The 22,195-nt window shown below is 40.1% G+C and overlaps 1 protein-coding gene across 1 annotated transcript; it reads right to left on the bottom strand.

The window, feature by feature from the left end:
• Positions 1-6,273: 6,273 nt before the first annotated feature.
• LOC142965025 (uncharacterized) lies at positions 6,274-19,984 on the bottom strand. The gene is made up of 9 exons (XM_076105705.1): positions 19,879-19,984; positions 18,147-18,246; positions 17,479-17,592; positions 17,340-17,396; positions 16,543-16,680; positions 13,213-13,260; positions 12,863-12,976; positions 9,394-9,483; positions 6,274-7,071 (listed from the first exon to the last, which is right to left on the bottom strand). Exons 2-9 carry the CDS (start codon positions 18,240-18,242, stop codon positions 6,964-6,966), a joined length of 765 nt encoding a protein of 254 aa, XP_075961820.1. The 5' UTR covers positions 18,243-18,246; positions 19,879-19,984; the 3' UTR covers positions 6,274-6,963.
• Positions 19,985-22,195: the final 2,211 nt, after the last annotated feature.

The following is a 22,195-nucleotide window of genomic DNA, read 5'->3' as shown; positions in this document are numbered from 1 at the left end:
TACCAAGAGCTACGGCTTTCTCAGTGTCCCACGTATACCTGGCATTGGCAAACTAGATGTGTGCAATAATAGGGTTACAAAAAGCAACGTGTCCGTTCTTCAACACAAGTGTCTCATCTCGCATTCCTTCGGTTTTTGAAGCTTGATCGGGAAGTAGTGAAGCCATCAACTGATACAAAGCCAGCACTGAGAGCCACCAGAGCACATCACTGGCAGGTCAGAGTGTTCATCGGCTCACCACATGATTCTCCTTGTGTAACCTGCAGTGTCAAAGTTCATGCACAATGGCAATAAATAACAACAACAAAAAAACATTGGTTTTGTCTACGTTTTGGTGTGTGTGACGTGAGAATCACTACTGATGTAAAAATATCTCCTGTACAAGGTCTTTGTACATATTGACGACTGTACCGTACAAAGAATTGCTTTAGTCATATAGACATCTCTATATGTTAATAGCATAAAATATATAATCCCAGGCACTCAAGTAGACTGTTTTCAATTTTTTTAAAAGCCTTGGAAACGCCTTAGAATACGGCCCACAATGCACAGCAATTTTTCACAATTGTTGAACTTTCTTTGTACTAACGGCTTACCAGTAGAGTACATGATGGTACAAGAGATGGTAAGTTAAGGAATGAGGCCGTACAAGTTTGTGCTGTAGGTACCCAGGAGAATGGGGTTAACATGTAACTAATAGATAACAAAACTTCCCCAGTGGATTACTTGCTTTAATAAAAAAATATATATTTCAAGTTTTCTGAAAATGTATGTTGATCTGGAATCACAATCATTATTTGGGCTACTTGAGTGGAATGTGCCCTCTAGTGGCCACTGGTGTTAATAACGCCTTACCTGACTGGTGGCGTGCACAATCAAACTGATTCACCACAAAACTTTATTTCAGATTCTAGTGGGCAGGTTAATGTTTCCCTTAGATGCTAGATTAGAGTTATAGGGTAATGTTTAAAATGACTATTTCAAGAAGAAGTTTCGTTTTTTAGATACCTCTACTCGAGGCAGAACAAAACATGGCCATGTTGACTCATACATTTGATGATGATGGTCGTAACAAAAATATTGAATACAGCAAAAAGTGCTGAAATTGATCAATGAATGGACTCATCCCATTAGAGGAGAAGTGCAGAACAAAACCACCCTGGAGATGGTGTTGGGAAATGATATCAGCCCTACACCTCAAAGCATGAATATCAAAATATGTGTTTATTATGAAACTACAGCCGAGACACTTTTAAATACAATAGGTGTAATTTTCATAGGCGGAAATTTCACACAGATACCTTTTTTACAATAAAGTCACTTTTACTGAAGGTAATGTGTGTGTGTGTGTGTATATATATATATATATATATATATATATATATATATTATATATAATATATATATATATTATATATATATATATATATATTATATATAATATATATATATATATATATATATATATATATAATATTATATATATATATATATATTGGCCAGAAGAACAACAGTCCTTTGTAATTCTTTCTATAGCGTTAAGTAGCGGGAGGCAGTTCAGTTATCAAAAGCTTAACGTATGTTAAAGCCAGGTGTGAACAGGGTCCTCGTCAGTTCCAGAACAGATGTGATATACTTAGTACAGCACAAGTAGACTATGTGTACTCTGTAATGATACACAGGTAGATTGCACAATGTTTTGAGGAAGAACATGCTTTAAACATGCTAGATTCATTTTTATCTTAAGAGTCTGCACCAGTTGTTCCACGTGAGGTTTCAAAGGAAGACTGCTGTCTAACTAAATTCCGAGATATTTATAAGATTGAACAACGTCAAAGTCAGGGATGTTGCTGTATGTGAATGCACAACAATGTTCTTGAGGATTAAACACATTCAGTAGACTGTAATCTAGACATGGGTTGAGTTGCATACAGGAGTGTTTGTCCTCTGTATAAAAACATGATATTGGTCGGAGTTGGAGTGATGATATTGTTCATGTAGATGGTAAATAATAACGGACCGAGCATAGAACCCTGTGGTGCCCCCATGGCTATTAAAAGGCTGGTTGTTTTGAGCCTTTCTTCTGTTCGACAAATGTGCTCTTACCTGCACAAGTGTTTGAATGCACATTTTGTAAAGTTGTGCAAAGATTAATTTGGTGCAAATGAAAGGAGGATAAAGAAAAAGAAAAAACATACCTGGAGTTTGCTGCCTGCAGTTTGGTCGATGTTAGAGGCCGAGAGTACGGCGTAGAGCTGGGCCTCCTTCTCCAAAGTGTTGGTCAGCGCCGACACTTTCCTGCCCAGCAACAAGTGCTTCATTCCGCTCTTCTGCTGTATGTCACAGATGGCCTCCGTCTGTTTCTTCGACATCTCATCGCGCTCCTGCTGAACCTGGCGAAAGCAACAATATGAATACCCGTCGAGCCGAATGAAGGTAAACAGTGCAATGTGAGAGTTTACCTTCTCAATGGCCTGCTCCTGCAGCAAACAGCCCATCGACATGTCCCTCGCCTCCTTAGCACGGAGCTTCACTCGAGCTTCAGTCGCCAACTTTCAGACACATTAGCAGCAATTTCAAGGAAAATGTGTATGATTTTCGGGGTATTATGTTCTTAGTTTAGTCAGTTATAACATTCTACTCATCTGTTCTCACTTTCCTTTCTGCTGAATAAATAATTCATTTAACTATAAAATAGCCAGAGACAACAACAGTAAGTGGCAGGTGAAAGCGGACCCAGGTATTGTAGATGTAAGGAAAATGCATAAAGGAAAGTTTAGATTCAAAGAATGGAACTTAATATCAATATTTAGGGTCATTATTAGTATTGAATAGTTATTTCTCGGTACACCGGCCGTCGTCGGGTGCCTTACAAAAGTTTAAATGTGAGGTTGATTATCGAACCTCAACACATTTAGTTTCATAGCAGCACCAATGAAGCACATAAAAGAGACATAAAAGCTGTTTATGTAGGATTAAAACATTCGGACTATGGTGACCCCTAGTGGTGAGGTGAAAAAAGGCCACGCCCCCTGTCCAACAGTGTCCACCATGCTCGTGTGACCTTACATTTAAGTTGTTAGTTGAAACTAATGTGAAAGATTGACAAATGTATTAAAATAAACTTAAAATAATGTAGTTTTTTGCCTTTAAGCTCAGGTAGTAATGAACACTAATGCACAAAAAAACCCTGAAAATCTCAGAAAATAAACAAATATCCCAGACGATTTCATCAACTTAAAATACCAACGTGAGCTTTTCATTCAGTATATTTGTACCCAAGTTAGGATAGTGATGTTCAATGTGTATTGATGCTTTTTGAACGGGTGTGAAGTGAACGCACCCTATGCTTGACCTTGGCCTGAGACATGTCTTGCCGCTGTTTTTGTAACTCCAGACGCTTCTCTTGGGCTTCCTGCAGAGACTCTCTCAGACGTTTGTTCTCCTGCTGAGCTGCTGAAATATTTCTGTCCAGAAGATTCTCTGCATGTTCACCCTACCAAGCAACAAACGAGGCACATAACACAAGAGTCACCTGAAGAGAGCTGTGCTGTACTCAAGTATCTTCACTACATGTAGAAGTAGTTTATGAGTCTCGATTAGTACAACTAAACAATTCTTAAATAAATGTGATCAAATTCGATTTGATTTTTTCAAGTGACACAAAAATACCAACCAAATAAAATAAAGAATATTTGTGAATTTGATTGTAGAGCCAGGGAATTTTTCTTTGAGGGCATAATAACTATTTATTAACTGTGATTGTTGACGGTGGAGAAAAATGTCTTAAAGCCCTGGTTGGCTGGTAAAAAATATGTTTTTGTAACATAATCTCACCTATCTCTCAGAAAATGTCTCATGAATTATCAAGTAAATAAAAATAATTGAATTTAGTCTGGATGATGCTAAAATATCTTCATGAAACAATACGAAATAATTATATCAGTGAATTTGAATTTTTCTTTAGCTCAGGAAACCTTCACTGTAAGGGCAAAAAATGTGAAAAAGTTATTTGGAATATATATATATATATATATACACATATATATAAAAGATATGAATCACATTTGTTCATTTTATTATCTATATGTAGTTTTGAAAATGTGTCTTCTGTGAACATTTAACATTGTCTGTAAGCCATCTAGAGTACAAACACTGTTGCCTCTAAATGAAGTGAAACTACATCAACCATGTCACATTTAGGTCCTGTTGAAAAACTTCTTGTAAGTTTTCATTTGTTTTATTTCAATCTGTTCTCCTCTCTGTGTTTCTGCTCATCTGTTCTGTTTTCTTTCTGTGGTGAGTCTGTAACGTCTCGTACCTTCATAGATTTCTGACTCATCAGCACACTTTGACGATGCGCCAATGATTTGAGAGCTTCGTCGTGGTCCTTTGTCAGAGTCACGACGCGACTTTTCATTCTTTTGGGTCCGCTAATGTTAGACAGTTGGCAAACTATTTTAAGAGATCTAACTCACTTAAATTAATCTTTGCCGATATCCAACCAGCTCTGCGTCATCACAGTGTGTGCAGACGTTCGCTCCGCACCGCAGCTCCCCACCCATCAGCCGGCAAGTGTGCGGGGAGCTCCGAGCGCTGCAGCACGGGGCGAAGAGTTTGGCCGGGCACTGCTGGACTGCACACACTACATGTGCCTCAGGACAGTTGATTTCACAGTTGTATGTCTTTTATGTCTTTTTCATGAATATCTGCAGCTTTCAGCACTTTTCACTTTTTATGCTCTTAAAATAAGTTTCAGGCTGGGAAGAGGCCAAAAGTGGATTTTGTGAAAGTAAACATAGTTTCATAGATTTTCTTCAAAAAAGTGGCTCAGGACAGTTGATTTCACCGTTTCATGATGTTTTCATTAGAATCTGATGCTTACACACTTTTACTGGTTTAAGGTACATTCTCTGCCTTTTATGTTCTCAAAAGACGTTTCAGGCCTGGAAGAGGCCAAAAGTGGATTTTGTGAAAATGAACATAGTTTCAAAGATTTTCTTCAAAAAAGTGGATTTTGTTAAAGTAAACAGTTTCAAAGATTTTCTTCAAAAAAGTGAATTTTGTGAAAGTAAACATAGTTTCAAAGACTTTCTTCAAAAAAAGTAGCTCAGGACAGTTGATTTCAGTTTCATGGTGTTTTCATTATAATCTGATGCTTACACACTTTTACTGGTTTAAGGTACATTCTCAGCGTTTTATGCTCTAGCACAGGGGTATTCAAGTGTCAAGCCCACGTTACACCCACTCATGTCCATGGTTCACAGGCTCAGAGAGGATTCAGGCTCTCAAAATGATGCCAAACTGCTGTATTTGGATAGATTGAACACTATTAGTGATAAAACAAGTGAAATATATAGTTATATAGTATATAAAATTACAATGGAACAGCTGGTTCCAAAATGACAATTTAGCTTGACCTCGCCTTACCTCTCTGTACTAAAACCTTTGTTCGCTTCACTTAATCAAAGTCAAAATTTGCAGAGACTGTTCACATGTTGTGCTATGATTTGGGAGATGTTTTAGGCTTACCACTGCCTCATTTCAAAGAAAGAATAACAATAAAAGGGCTTTTTTTTCAGGCGAACCTGAAACTTTTCAATTTGAGCTGTGTGCCATCTTCATATTAAAGTAGACCTTGTAATTAGAGAAATACACTCTTTTTAGTATGGGTATGCAATTTTCAAGCAGAGGCCTAAAAATAGGGATAGGGTTTTACAGGTTAAGAGTATTTTAGACATATGGTCCCTGTGTGCATGTGTCCCCTCGTGGCATTCAATTAACAATAACCCTATGGGAATATGATTTCACCCTAACCCACATCTCTTCAATGTGAAGGACAACTTTTCCACTGTTTTTATTCTCTCAGTTGTTACCAAACTCTCATAAACATATGTGAGCACTGGAATAGATTGTGATGTCATCAGGGTTATTGTGGTTTGGGCTTGAAGACTAGAAACGTATGACAGATAGAGAGATGCATTTTATTGTTTCCACAAAATGTGTATTATGCCACAAAGAGGGTGATTGAAGTTAAAAAAGTGGTTAATTACAGGGCTGGGAAGGTTTATTAGCATTATGGGAAATGTAGGATACAGTGTTTATGGAGGACAACTCTACTAGGAACTAAAACTCCTAATATTTCATCCCTTACTGCCTCTTTTGAGTCCCCCACTTGTAGAAAGTACTAAATCAATGGAATACTCCTTTGAGTTTGAATCAGAATAGCTCTAAAATATTAGAACATAAATAGACATTATACAGTAGATTGGCTGCTGTAATACATCCATTCATTTTGGAATGGCATTAAGACCAGTTTTAATAGCATAAACACAATACAAGGTTAGTTTTATAACAATCATATTTCAACAGTCAAATATGTTTGAAGCAAGAAAAGCTAAATAGTTCAAAGTTAAATCTGCCTTCAAAGTAAATCTGCCTTCACTCAAATTAACACAAAATGTGCATAGACTCTTAGATTTGTGAATATATCCTACTACATACTCTTGCTGACCAAGATCTTAGCCTTCCCCCTGCTTTCCAAGCTGAAAGTCTGGCTGTCTGTTATTTTTATTTCTCTACACTTATATTTCGCTATACTTATTTTATTGATATTTAGTATTTGAAGAATACATTAACATTGTGACACTGATCCATATCATATACACAACATACTGTACTGTAGGTGCAGTGCTTATACTAATTCTGTGTTCATGTCTTGCCAGAAGTAAAAGGACAGGATGACTACCTTTGACAACTTGTTGGGACACTCACATTTATTGTTTCCATAATTGTTATTATATTCTTGCCTCTGACTACTACCACCAGCAGATGTGTTGTCATGTTATAATGGTCCAAATGTTAATGACCTGCATCAGTCTGACAGGAATAGTTTTTCTCAGGTGACATCCGTATTTACACTCTGACATGACATAACACCACAGGGAGCAGTGTGTGCTGAGTTCACGGCTGTGTTGTCAGAGATTCTATCGGCTCCACCTGGGGTTCAGTAGGTGGGGTGGAGATGTCCTCCATCTGCTCTGAATCTGGTTCAGTCACAACTACAGCCACCTGTTGACACACAGATAGCAGTAAAATGTAAACATGACTTGCAGATTATATAAAAATGTTGAATGGTAATTTAAGGGTGTGGTCATTGGTGCGGCATTGTGTTTGCTGTGTGAAAACACTGCTGGTCAAATCCTACTGTGGATACCTCAGAGTCCATGCAAACTCTGCTGTGGTTCAACATAAAATGGCCCAACCACTCTTAAAGGTACTATAATGTCCAGTGTGATAGAGAATTTTCCCTGCGCTAGTACATTTCTACTGTGACTTAGTTTATGTGCCTTACTCACTAACAAAACTATATATGTGACATATGATTGTGGAGAGTGGTAACAGGACCATATGGGTTATCTCGGGCCTTTGCTTTGATAAGAGGGAGTAACTCAAATGGGGGTGCAGTTTAACCAGAGAATGTTGCCAGGGGTAATCAAGGGTAATAAAGACAGATGTCTTTGTGTGACAAGGTTCAGAAGAGGATGACTGGAGGAGCTTGAAACTGCTGATCAATTGTGATAATGTAAATACCTGATATTCCCCCCACCCTGTGTGCTGAGATGCTTATAAGCAAGAGAGACACTGGGTTCTTTGCTGATTCCTCTGCAGTCTGTATGACGATGAAAGCCTTTTCTGGCCAGAGAATAAATACTTTAAAGACAAACTTCTTTCCTCAATGTTTCTTGTTTCAGTATTCAGTATTATAGGACTCACTCGGTACTATTGAATAGTTTTTTTCCACCACATCAGCCACAAGCCCTAAAAAGATGCCGGGCAGCATTTCACCTCTACTACATCATATATAAAAAAAGACAATCAAAACATATAACTAACAGCAGGACAAGAAAACGCAAAATAGCAGATACCCCTGATTCCATGCTCATTTTTTCAGATACCCGAAAAAGTGTATTTTTCGGGTATCTGGTATCAGAATAGAAAATATATATTTTTGAGAGGCAAATAAAAAATATAAAACAGTAATTTGTTGAAATAAATTGTTCTCAATTATCAACTCTCAAAAACCTTTTTAGAATTATAGATTCGATAATGATGTTGGTAAAATGTATGTAGGAGCCAGGTGTGGCCTGTGTCATTTTGTATGCTCTTTTTCGTCACTTCTGGTGATTGAGTCACGTGGTGCTGGGAATGGCCACAATGGGTTTATCAGCTGTCAGTAGAGTTAGACGAGGGGAAGGATTGGAAGGAGAGGGGGTGAGAGAGGGAGCCTTATTTTTTGTTGACTGCTATTTCACGCTATTTTTACACGTTATTCACATTCTTATCGACAAATTATTGAGTTATGATTGTATGCCATCTATAATCAACGTTTATTTGTTGCCCACAAATAAACACTCGAAAGTCATCCAGTGGATTCCGGAAGTCATTTACGTTACAGCCTCCTGCTTAGCCTCTCGGTGACTACTGGAAAGTTGCTCATAGTCACCTACAATGTAGTAGAGACAATTAGCCAAATAGTGTAAAATAACATGACACTGTGGGTTGTTTATTTTCTCCTGTCCTCCCCAATTAGTCCAGTCACCAGCCGCCACTGGTGCCTACCAATCCACAAACTGTGAAATAAGACAACCCAGTTAGTTTTTTGTGTGCTGCCTAGATCAGAAAACATGTGATTTAATTCAGATTTTGCACCCCTTCTTATGTCAAACGCAGGTTTGTTAAAATATACAATCTATGGCTTTAGAACTACTTTCGAAAAGGTGCACCATACTTTTCTAGCAAGCCATTGACAGCAGCCTTGGCTATGGAACTATGTGCAGTATGGCGTGGAGGACACTTCATAAACATATGACAGAGTAGGTGTCATTTAATATTAAATATTTTAATTTAATTAAATGTCACGATCAGGCTTTGCCTTCTGTGTCTTTGTGTGTTTCTTTCTGTAGCTCCTCACTCTACCTATCAGCCACTCCCTCAGCACCAGTCTAACTCCCTTCACCTGCCCCTGATCACTAATCAAACACTCCCTCATCAGCACAACTCTCCTCACCTGTTCTAGCCACTATTTAAACCCCTGCCTCCCAGTCATCATTGTTTGTGTTACCCGCCTGTTTGTCCTGCTCCCGGTTTTACCATGTCTGCCTGCCCTGTCTCGTCCTGCTGGATTTGCCCCCTCGTCTCTTGTCTCGCCCCTGGATTCCCTGTGTGTTCTTGTAGTGTTCACGTTCTAAGTTAAGTGTTTATTAAATTCTATTTCACTCAACTTCTGGTCTGCGTTTGAGTCCACCACCATGCCCCGTGACATTAAACAAAATTGTATATAGACGCACACACACACACATAACAAAAATAGGATCTTAAAGTGTTTGTTACCTGAGATGACTCGGCTGCAGCTGGAGCAGCCTGCGTAGCTGGAACAGGTGGGGGGCGCGTCTGTGGATAGACAGGTCTCTGGGTGGCAGCCTGCAGGACACACGCAAACATATTTTACAGCTCTTCGAAGTACTGTAGTTTCGTATATGTCATATAATAATGTTTATAATGCATTATAAACATTTATAATGAACTGTATTATTATAGTTACAAGCACTAACAATTATTCATAATTCTTTATAAAAATAATCATGATACATTATAAAGCATTTTATAATAACTTCTACGGTCAAGTATTATTTATATATTAGTGCTGGGCAACGATTAAAATATTTAATGGCCATTAAAATATTTAATGGCCATTAAAATATTTAATGGCCATTAAAATATTTAATGGCCATTAAAATATTTAATGGCCATTAAAATATTTAATCGCCATTAGAATATTTAATCGCCATTAGAATATTTAATCGCCATTAAAATATTTAATCGCGATTAATCGCATGGATTTTTTGCATTGTTATGGAAAAGTTCAATAATTAATTCAAAAGTAGTGTATTGCGCACTTTTATTTTAAAAGTACTGCTATATGACTAAAAGGGCAATAACATTTGGTTTGCAAACACTTTAAACAGATAAGGTTCTTTTTAACAGCAGTATTCCCTTTACACAGTAGCAGTTCTATCTGTGCTCAGTGTGTGAAACGTTCCACTGCTGTGCAACAGGAATAAAATGTTTCAGCACGTTTCAGCGAAAATGTCTCTTCATGACAGTCAGAGCATGTGAATGCAGCTCTACTGTTCATTAATATAATGCTGTAACTCCAAAGTAATTATGGTTACCCAGCGATCAAAGAATAAAGACACTTTACCCACAATTTAGGTGTATTTTCCCTTTAACTCACGAGATGCAGCATGTTTTATACTTAATGTGAATATAATTCATACTTTGTTGGCATCTTATTCTGAAAACCGGATGTTCATCTGAAGAAACCGGATGCTGTCTCACGTTAATCTTTCTGCTAACTTTCCCGACCTGTGCCATTTGAATGCGTTTACCGTGAATTTCAGCATATAGGTGCACTAACATGTAAGTGTCTGCTGAGTTGACCGCAGAGATGTCCAGTCGTCTCCAGGGAGCAACAGCTGGTGCACGTTGTAACGCCGTGTATTCTAACCGGCTGCAGTTTGTATCCACTTCTCTGTGGATTTGTTAGCTTGTCTTGCTTTTGTTTATCTATACTTCCTCCATGGACTTTCAAAATAAAAAAATGCGTTAACGTGCTATAAAATAATTGTCGGCATCAATTAATGAATGCATATGAATCTATCTCTATCTATATATCTCTATCTCCATAATTTCACTCTCCCCAGCAACTCTTTCCAGCTCTTCCTGGGGAGCCCTGAGGCATTCCCAGGCCAGACAAGATATATAATCTCTCAAGCGTGTTGTGGATCTACCTCTAACTAGTCATGAAAATCTCTAAAGAGAGCCTTCCAGGAGGCATCCTAATGGTAAATGGTATAGTGCTTTTCTAGTCTTTTTAGACTCAAAGCGCTTTTTACATTATATGTCATTTACCTATTCACACCCATTCATACACTGATGGCAGGGGCTATGCAAGGTGCCACCCGCCCATCAGGACAATCTAATCTTTCCATCGTTCAGTCAGATGCCCGAACCACTTCAGCCCAGCCACCCTAAGAAGGAATCTCACTTCGTATTTCGGTCACTACCCAAAGCTCATGAGAAAAGGTGAGGGTCGAAACGTAGATGGACTGGTAAATCGAGAGCTTTGCCTTTGGCTCAGCTCCCTCTTCACCACAACGGACCAGTACAACGGCCGCAGCACTGCAGAGACCGCACTGAACCTCCTGTCCATCTCACGCATCATTTTACCCTCACTAGTGAGCAAGACCCCAAGATACTTGAACTCCTTCGCTTGGGGCAGTGACTCACTCCCAACCCGGATGATGCAATCAACCGTTTTCTGGCAAAGAACCATGGCCGTGGACTGACTTTCATCCCAACCACTTCACACTTGGTTGCAAACCACCCAGTACGTGCTGAAGGTCACATTCTGAAGGAGCCAACCGGACCACATCATCTGCAAAGAGCAGAGATGCTATTCTGAGGTCCTCCTAACAGGAATGGTGACAAGGGACAACCCTGGCAGAGGCCAACATGAACTAGAAACGTGTTAAACTTAATGCCATGTATACGGACAAGGCTCTCCCAAGGACCGGATGGCTTGTTGCATCGTATTTCCTCTGAACCCCCAACAGGACTCCCCAAAGGACATGGTAGAAGTCCAAAAAACACATGTTGACTGGATGGGCAAACTCCCATGACCCCTGCAACAGACCTGCATGGGTAAAGAGCTGGTCCACTATTCCACAGCCAGGACAGAATCAGCATTGCTCCTCCTGGTTCTGAGGTTCACCTTTTGTGAGAAGCAGCCGAGCAGGAACCGCACAATGCTCCCTTGCTCGTGAAGGACAGCAGACATCCACTTACAGAATAGGACAGCTGTATATTAATGGTGGTTTTGTCATTGAGGTTGGTGAATAGGTTTTGAAGAGAGTGCTCGCGCAAAAGGACTACTGTGTCTGTAAATATATTAATATTGTTATATGTGCCCTGTTCTGGGCTTTCCTTTCCAAGACTGTGTGCATGCAAACATGCAGTAAGTAAGCCTGATATCGCTTGTTTGTTATATTTCATCAAATTGTTGTTAGTCTGCACGGCAATTTAGTCCAATATATTGCCACTCGTTCGGTGTTGTTTTATGGTGAGTGTAGTATTCCCCAAAAACGTTTATTACTACCTCTATTCTGTCCCTGTATGTTTTAATATAAAACTACCGCTGTATGGTGGTTTTGCCTTCAAGCCGTAAGTGCCTAATTTAGGCAATTATTAGTTCCTTGTTCTCTGCAAAATGTAGGCAATGTTTAAATCTGTGTAAGATTGCCAATATTTATGGATGCATAGAGTGCAGAATCTGGTGTTTGCTAGTTAGTTCATGCCATTCTGTAGCTTAGTTATCTACAATAACACTATGCTGAAATGTAAAGTATATGTTGCACTGTAGACCTGTAAAGTAAAACAACCTGTTACAATATTTATATATAGATTTTACTAATTATTTTCATTCATATCTGTTCCAGTGTGTTCCAGTATTTTCTACTGTCAATAAACCTCTCAAAGGAACATGCTGTCTGGAGTGCATTCTAATCAATGCCCCCTGGTGGCCACACGTTTTATGAACCAGTAGAATTATACAGTCCTTTCCATTCAACCACATTTTACTTATTGCAAACTGTTTAATCTAGTTTACCATGTATCCAAACCCCTTATTGAATTTACCTGTCATGTTACAACTAAATATCTGCTGAGCCACCCCATTTACCACTATCTTACATCATCTCTTTAGCCCTGCATTATTTGGATACTTTTTATGAGAGTTCACCTGGGTTCCACCAGCAGCTAGGACAGTGAGTCCAAACAGCATGGCTGTGATGCAAATCAACAGTTCCAGCACCAGGAAAATCACCAGCGTCCCCAGGATCCCGTCAATCAACAGCTAGCCAGAGAAACCCAATAGCATATAAGGTGAGAAAACAGGAAGAGTATGTATAATAAAACAAAGTTTTTCCTACTGTGACACTGATGATAACATAAACAAATAGAAGTGTAAAACACTCAGAATATCTTGTCTATCACTTAAAGACATATGTGTCAACTCCATGCACTCTACAAGACAAGACTGCATAGCCTATCTGACCTAAGTATTAGTTGTAACAGTATTCAATCACTTACTTTACACTTTTGCTCGATCAGCCCGGTGCATTTCCTGAAACAATGTTGCTGCAGTGGACAGTAAAGACAAAGAAACATGGAGTCTTTTTTTCCACAACATGTAGTGTTAACTATGAATTCATGTGATTCTAGGAAGGGATCAGTGATTGCTCTGTGGATTGCCTCATCTACTGATTGACAAAAAAATCATGCATGTGGGATCCCCCACATGGCCATGAATTCAGCTATATGTATTTATTCGTTGTAGTTTATATTAGTTCGGTAGCTCATTCATTCACGTCCAATCATGCAAGTTTACACGGCGGCCATCATATCATATCTTCATGCTGCTGCAGCTCCCTCTATCACACTCCCCACCTCCTTATGGGCAACTTGTTTCCCTTGATTTAACTGAGGAATTAATGCTCATGTATGCGTTTGTTCAGGGTGGATTAGTCCTCCAAGCAGAGTCCTCTGATTCTTCTGGAGAGTGGATTCCTTCATACAAGTGTCTCTGACTGAGCTGCATGAATGAGTTTTCCTCAGTGGAGAAGTAGCAGAGCGTTTCTGGTGTTATTGGATCACTTCTTAATTCCTTCACTGTCAAACGTTACCAAAATGGAGCCATTTCCAATCAGCTGACTGATCCTGAGCATGTCTTTGTTAATTAGAGTGTTCCAAATCAGCGCTGAGTGACACAAGCAACAGCAGGGGAAAGATAAGAAATGGCAGAGCAGCGGCTGCTGTGGGGACCATAGATTGTCTGGTAGGGACTCATTAGTGGACTCTATTGCCCTGGTTTTCATCTCTCAGGCTACATACAGGCCATACCTCATTATATATTCTATAGAAAGCTGAAGGAATGAGACGTGAAACCCAGAAATGACTAAGCATTTTTGCACTTCTGGTTACTCTGTCTCAAAGTCAATGGGTTTTGTGAATACTTTTTGGTTAGATGCCTGAATTAAGTTAACACAAGGTTAAGACATTTTAACGTTTGGTTCTGCAATATAAAATATGTCGGTAAATAATCCCACTTGTGAATTTTGAAGCTTTGCTAAATAGTGCCTATGTGGGACTACTAAACATCACCACGCCGAACACTTATCCGCCTTTTGCTCAGTGGTGGTGACGTGAAGTCATGCAACTGTGTTGTAGTTCATTTATAGCCTAACTTTAGCTTTTCACATCTGGTGACTGCATATATTATATATATATATATATATATATATACAGTGGGTACGGAAAGTAGTCAGACCCCTTTAAATTTTTCACTCTTTGTTTCATTGCAGCCATTTGCTAAAATCAAAAAAAGTTCATTTTATTTCTCATTAATGTACACTCAGCACCCCATCTTGACAGAAAAAAACAGAAATGTAGAAATTTTTGCAAATTTATTAAAAAAGAAAAACTGAAATATCACATGGTCATAAGTATTCAGACCCTTTGCTCAGTATTGAGTAGAAACACCCTTTTGAGCTAGTACAGCCATGAGTCTTCTTGGGAATGATGCAACAAGTTTTTCACACCTGGATTTGGGGATCCTCTGCCATTCTTCCTTGCAGATCCTCTCCAGTTCCGTCAGGTTGGATGGTGAACGTTGGTGGACAGCCATTTGCAGGTCTCTCCAGAGATGCTCAATTGGGTTTAGATCAGGGCTCTGGCTGGGCCAGTCAAGAATGGTCACAGAGTTGTTCCGAAGCCACTCCTTTGTTGTTTTAGCTGTGTGCTTAGGGTCATTGTCTTGTTGGAAGGTGAACCTTCGGCCCAGTCTGAGGTCCAGAGCACTGTGGAAGAGGTTTTCTTCCAGGATATCTCTGTACTTGGCCGCATTCATCTTTCCTTCAATTGCAACCAGTCGTCCTGTCCCTGCAGCTGAAAAACACCCCCATAGCATGATGCTGCCACCACCATGTTTCACTGTTGGGATTGTATTGGGCAGGTGATGAGCAGTGCCTGGTTTTCTCCACACATACCGCTTAGAATTAACGCCAAAAAGTTCAATCTTGGTCTCATCAGACCAGAGAATCTTATTTCTCATAGTCTGGGAGTCCTTCATGTGTTTTTTGGCAAACTCTATGCGGGCTTTCATATGTCTTGCACTGAGGAGAGGCTTCCGTCGGGCCACTCTGCCATAAAGCCCCGACTGGTGGAGGGCTGCAGTGATAGTTGACTTTGTGGAACTTTCTCCCATCTCCCTACTGCATCTCTGGAGCTCAGCCACAGTGATCTTTGGGTTCTTCTTTACCTCTCTCACCAAGGCTCTTCTTCCACGATTGCTCAGTTTGGCTGGACGGCCAGGTCTAGGAAGAGTTCTGGTCGTCCCAAACTTCTTCCGTTTAAGGATTATGGAGGCCACTGTGCTCTTAGGAACCTTGAGTGCTGCAGAAATTCTTTTGTAACCTTGGCCAGATCTGTGCCTTGCCACAATTCTGTCTCTGAGCTCCTTGGGCAGTTCCTTCGACCTCATGATTCTCATTTGCTCTGACATGCACTGTGAGCTGTAAGGTCTTATATAGACAGGTGTGTGCCTTTCCTAATCAAGTCCAATCAGTTTAATTAAACACAGCTGGACTCCAATGAAGGAGTAGCACCATCTCAAGGATCAGAAGAAATGGACAGCATGTGAGTTAAATATGAGTGTCACAGCAAAGGGTCTGAATACTTATGACCATGTGATATTTCAGTTTTTCTTTTTTAATAAATTTGCAAAGATTTCTACATTTCTGTTTTTTCTGTCAAGATGGGGTGCTGAGTTTAATTAATGATTAATGAGAAATAAAATGAACTTTTTTGATTTTAGCAAATGGCTGCAATGAAACAAAGAGTGAAAAATGTAAAGGGGTCTGAATACTTTCCGTACCCACTGTATAATATAAGTAAGGACTGACACACCGAGGACTCAACCGTAGCTACTTCTGGACTGTAAATGTATTTTCTATATTTACAAAGTGACTGTTGTAACTGTGGAATATGTTTGAATATGATTGAAACAAAGTATGACAGTATAACCTGAGAGGGGTACTTTTGTTCAGGAATATAAGTCTGTCCTGCAAACATTGTTTCAGTCTTGCACCAGGCAAGACTCACGTCTTCCAAAGATAGACGCAGAGAGCAGCCCTAAACAGATCACAGGCTACTTCATTTTAATAACAATATTCATCATTCAGTCGTGTGCTGTGGGTGTTAGTCTTAATCAGACTATAACATGGCTTGACTACATGTTCACAGCTTTGTTTCAGTAGTTGCTATTCTTTTTTGCCACAGATTGTTTTATGATCAATAAAACCTTAAATCTATTGAATTTCATATAGTGCTCTGGCCTCTGTGTGCAGGTCTTCAAGACAATACCACGGCATGTAGCTCCAGTCTGCGGCAGTGTTCACAGTGGTAAGAGTCCTGACGGTAAGGCAGGTGTTTGGACATCAGACCCAAAGCAGCAGTGGCAAATGCAGCACTGATGAGGTGCAGCACCAGGACACATTTCACCTGCAAATGACAACAGAAGTGCTCATTTACAATAAGGTAATTACTCAAAACCTAACCCCAGCATAGAAAAGCAGTGTTTTACAATGTATGCACTACTCTGCAGCATCCTTCACATTTGCCTGTGAAAAGGCTTTCATTGGCCTTTTGTTACCAGTTACGTCTGTGACGCTGGTATTGTTTTCACCTTGTGAGTCTGTGTCTGTGTCATAATGGTACAATTTGGTCCTTGAGTCATCTACTGCAGGAAATACCACAGTGCCAAGTGTTTATGTATGTTTGTCTGTGGACAGGTTTTTTCACCACGACAGCTTCACAAGCGTGCAATTGTGTAGTTGAGATCAAAATGAAGGTCGAGTTTGAAAATGGCAAGGGGGCTGAAGGGGCCATTTGAGCTCTTAGTGTTCCCAAATGGCACCACTGAACACTATAAAATGTTCAAATATTCTTACAATAAATGATGGTGCATTTTTGTCATAGAAATGAACTTTAGTTGTAGCCATTTAACAGTGAGTTATTTAATTGTCTGGCATCAGTATAATAGTTTAGCATTTTGAAACTAGAGGCCTAAGTGTACTCGTGTTTTGTAGGGTGAATGGCTTTTACTGAATGAATCTAGCTGATTGTGTGTGTACAAAAGCGACCTGTATCATGATACTCACCCAAAACAGAGTAGGTTTCCTCCCACTGTGGACCAACACTGAACCAGACAAGGTCACCTGGTGGGTTACAATACAACTTACTTAGACAGTATTTTCTGCTGCGGGAAACATGAAAGTCTGACAACATGACAAAACTAACCTGTATGACAACAACCAGGAAGAGGGCCACATCTCCTGTAAAGTGGACCTCATGGATCTGGAGCACAGAGGCACTCAGACAGAGAATCAAAGCCCCAATAACGATCTGGATTGCCTGAGAGAGAGGGGGGGGGGGGGGGGGGGTTAGGAGCAGTTAGCCTAGGTGACCAGCAAAATATGGCAATATTTGTCAGAATTTCAGAGCTCTCTATTGTACAGTGACCAGACGGTTTGTCTGGGATTGTCCCGCTTTTTGAGTGTCCCAACAAGGTGTTCCAGATTTATCAGATGTATTTTGGCTATTTATTTAGGTAGTTATTAGTTTCTGTTTGATGCTCATTCATTTTGATTTATTTATTTGGGTATTTTTACTTTAAGATTGATGTTCATTTCAACAGTGATCCAGTTAGTACAGTCTGTAATAGAGTCAAAGATTGTCCATTCACATCACTATCATTATTATATCGGCCTTTAAAAATTGATATCTAGTCCTCATTGTATAATGAGCGTATGCTCAGAGCAACTGATGTAGTACAAAGTGCGAGATGGAGCAGATGGGAGTGGGGGTGGTTGGGTCAAACAAACACCAGACTTTCGTCCAGATTACCGCTGTTCTGTGTCCAGTACGAAACTAAAAGTAAACGTCAGTCGTTTGTCATGTGCGCTCACCCCTAGAGTCTTTGGCTCCATCTTGAGGTGGGACTGCAGTTGGCCCGGGGAGAGGGTCCCCACTGCAGCCATTGGATCTTTGTCATTAAGAGCCATCCTGCTGGAGAAAGAAAACAGTATTTACAAAATGATTCAGTCAAAGAAAGGGAGTACAGCTAAAGAATGGAGAGGATTGTTGAAAGAAATGAAGTTAATATACTGTAAAATATGCACAAGGATGTTGGTGACACGATTTACCTCAGAGACTGTCTATGTATATCTGATGATGTCCCGTGGTTTACCTTCATTCTATCTATCCGATCTGTTAAGACAGCATACGCCACCAACAGGCAGAGAAGATGAAAACTGCTAAACAATGCAGGCTCCAAAATGTTCCTGTTCCTGGTGCATTCCCTAGCATCATTAGAATATGTGATGAGCTCACGGCGTACTTGTGTCCATGCTCTTTAAAACAATACTGTATAGCGACAGGGAATCCACAGGGCCACTGTGATGAAGTCACCCTACAGTCTGAAGAATCTATTAACATGTTTTTTTTATTAATTAACTTTTCTGATATAAGCATTTCTTTATTTGATTTAGACTTATGTTCGACAATTATGTTAATGCTCTTTTAAAATTTTCTGACACCAAGTGATGCTGAAGACTCAAAATGTTTTCAAAATGTCATCCACCATCTTCACTGTGAGTGACTTTTACATGTTTTCAGACTGGGCACTCAGAGCTTCATTCACTGATGAAGACTGTGACATGCAGTTGAAAGCTCAGGAAAAATAAAAAGTTAATCGTTGAGTTGAGATTACCTTGTCAAAATGTTCTGATGTGTTCAAAAGTGCAATGACAATTTCACCATATAGTCGCATCCAATCTGCTGACTTGTCAAAAATGTGTATAAATCCATAGTAAACTAATTAATATTTTGTGTTCATGGATTAACTAACAGCAATCTTCACTGTGAGTGACAAACATTGTGACCAGATGCCCCACTGGCCCCTACTATCGCTCCAGGTAGACATTCATGTGCTGATACAGTCCACTGAACAAATGGGATGTCCAGACCAAAGGTTGAACACTAAAGGGGAATAGACAGTCCAAAATATTTATAAACATGACTCTCTCCCAAATCGAAAAACTAGAATGCCAAAACTCTCATCTGTGAGGTCAAATATAAAGCCTGGAACTGCTCCATAGACAATTCATCTCATCTCCATTGGAATGGCGGCGCATGTAGATGTGACGGCTAAAACACTATGTTTTTGAACAGCCATTTTAACGAACTCTGTGCAACCAAATAGAGAATGACATTCAGTGCTTCATGTGGCCGAACACGAACGCCAACATAGAGAACATTCCGGTGGTCCGCAGTAGACACCAGGGCGCTGGCGGGATCGCAGTGGGACTTGGCACAGCTCCAGGAGGAGCAGCCCTAACGCAGGTCGAGCCGTTCTGTGCAGAAGTCCTGGATATGTATCTGTACAGGACCTCCTTAGAAGACTAACGCCATGCTTTCCTTAGAACTGTGTCTATGCAAACTACTGTGATGAATGACACATGAAAGCTGACGTTTCGCTTCCTCGGCGTTGTTGTCAATGACACTTCTTCCTGTCCCACGTTAACGTTACCTGTCCCACGTTAACGTTACCTGTCCCACGTTAACGTTACCTGTCCCACGTTAACGTTACATGTCCTAGTTTCTCCTGCAGGACAAAAAGCAGTGAGCAGACGATCTTACCTCAGCTGTGTTCCAGCAGCTCGCCGTCTCTTCGTATCTGCGCGGTAAACGTGCAGCCTACAGCCGTGGTGCTGTCCGTGTTGTTGGCTGCTCTGCAGGCTGCAGCAGGGTGTGTTCAGGAGCTGGATTTCACTGCAGTAACGATGATGCTGCGACTTCTGCAGACGTGCTGCAGTTCACATGCACGACTGCAGACAGGAGCCAGCAGGCTGTGCTTCTATATTACGCAAACCTTCCAAAAAAGTATAACACGCTAACACTTACTAATGTTGAGATGATGCTCTATCAATACAATTTTCTTTCTAGAAGAGTCTCAGTACAGTAAGAGGACACAGCAGGAAATGGCGGGGCGGTTTTTGGGACCTTAATACTGCAGCGGTGCCATAATGACTTATGAATTGTGTGTGTTACAAATGACTGTGGTGGGTGGAGGGTCTGAGGGTCTGCTCCCTGGAATGACATTGTGGACGTTTTGAATTAAATGCATCGATCTGCTGCACTTTCACAACGAAATTAAGAGGCTACATCTATTAAGAACTTTAAGATCTAGTGAACAATTTCATTCTGAACAGAGGTTGTATAGAGATGACACACAAAGTCACACCCACAGAGCATGGTAGTGTTGGTGTTTAAGACAGGTCTTGCCTTCGTCACCGCAGACCCTTGAGGACAAAATGGTTGTATGATTGGATAAAGGTCAACATCTTCGACATTATCGCCAACGATCCATTACCGTAATACCTGGCTTAGACGTTAATACTTTATTACCAAAACACCTGCAAGTGGGGGAACAAAAATGTGACGCCATCCCTGTGTCAGCGTGAGTTTCCTCCAGATACTCCAGCGTACTCCCACAGTTCAAAGACGATTAAATCAATTAGCTAGATGGAACTAAAAACTCACAATAAGAATTCTGTTATCAGCTGATTGAGTGAGAGTTATCAGCAGTTATCATCCTCATAGAAATGGGTTAGATCACAGATATGAATACAAGAAGACACATTCAACTTCTAGTAATTACGCCAGGAGTAAAGTTGGAAGTTAGGTAACTTGGTAGAGTGACAAAGTCTGCATGGGGTGGTGGTGGAAAGACAGGACTTTCACAAAGGAGACTCCTATTTGTGTCCTGTGTCAAACCAAAAATCAATATTACTGACTTATTTTACAATTACTTTTTTGTAACCATATATAGTCTACATAAGTTACATAACAAACATCCTTATTTTAACTCAAACATACTTTTCCTAAACCTACTTTTGTTAGCTAAACTTAAAGTTGTTTCATTTCAATTCACATTGTTAGGTTTCACTTGCAGCTCTGCCCGTTTGAAGCATTAGAATGGTAGTGTAATGGTAGGGTAACCACTGATAACACAAATTTATTCGACAGATAACATTCAAAATGGGTGGGTATATCATACATCTCACTACTAGAGAGCTACTACTGTGTGCTACTACATGTAGCACACAGTTCGAAGCAACCGACTTCTCTTAAGACTGACTCTATCGAACCAAGGATTTCTCATTTGGACGCTTTGGCTCCTCCATCCTCACCATGGTTGTCCCCCATTGACATCACTGACCGGACCTCAATATTTTCTGACTAAAAGTACTCAGCTTTGGGGCGACAAAGATATGCCAAGATTACCGACTTGCTCATCTGAACGCCATGATTGCTTGTGTGAATGTTTGTGGGCGGTGACGTGATGAAGTGAATGATCTTGTTACTACAAAATCTTTACTTAACATGGTGCTTCATGTCAATCATGTCAACCGCTTGAGGGAACCTGACAGGCTGCTGAAACCATGCGAAGGGTGCTTCAGGTAACTAGGATATTTTACGAGTGGACTGCTAGTAGTTCAATGCCATTCATCCCGAGACATCATCCGACCAATAGCTCATGTGTGGTCACTATATTTAACAGTGGCCAGCGCAGATCTGTATGGCACCCCATGACAGTTAAGGGTTATTAAACCTTAACTTAAGTTTCGGATTCAAGATGAAATAGATTTAAGCCATGAGGTGGCGCCAAAAGACAAGCAGGTTTTCTATGGCTATGATTACATAACCACAGAAACCCTGCTTGTCTTTAGTTGGTGTGTGAAGCCACAGCATGGGTCTAGCAGTAGTGTGGAGTGCTAGACTCAGTACCAGTAGCTTCACAACTCAGAACGCTAAACGAAGACATACAATGGAATACCTTAAATACTTATATATACTGTGGATATACTATAACATTTTAGCTGTCTGCAGGTACTGAACGTTGTATCCTGTAACAAGAGTTTAAGTAACTTCCGCATTGGCTTCACTTCACTCA

The sequence above is a fragment of the Anarhichas minor genome, unplaced genomic scaffold (assembly GCF_050575085.1).
Source record: "Anarhichas minor isolate MPS153535 unplaced genomic scaffold, ASM5057508v1 ptg000033l, whole genome shotgun sequence".
NCBI lineage: Eukaryota > Metazoa > Chordata > Actinopteri > Perciformes > Anarhichadidae > Anarhichas > Anarhichas minor.
Note: the sequence above shows the minus strand (reverse complement) of the source record. Positions and strands in the feature narration are given on the sequence as shown.

What these genes read in the sequence shown, in the direction of transcription:
- LOC142965025 (XM_076105705.1), bottom strand. Translation starts at nt 18,242, where the DNA reads ATGGCTCTTAATGACAAAGATCCAATGGCTGCAGTGGGGACCCTCTCC. An exon ending in TCCTGGTTGTTGTCATACAG is followed by an intron (nt 17,397 to 17,478) that starts GTTAGTTTTGTC and finishes GTAACCCACCAG; the next exon opens with GTGACCTTGTCTGGTTCAGT. An exon ending in TGATCGAGCAAAAGTGTAAA is followed by an intron (nt 12,977 to 13,212) that starts GTAAGTGATTGA and finishes TTCTCTGGCTAG; the next exon opens with CTGTTGATTGACGGGATCCT.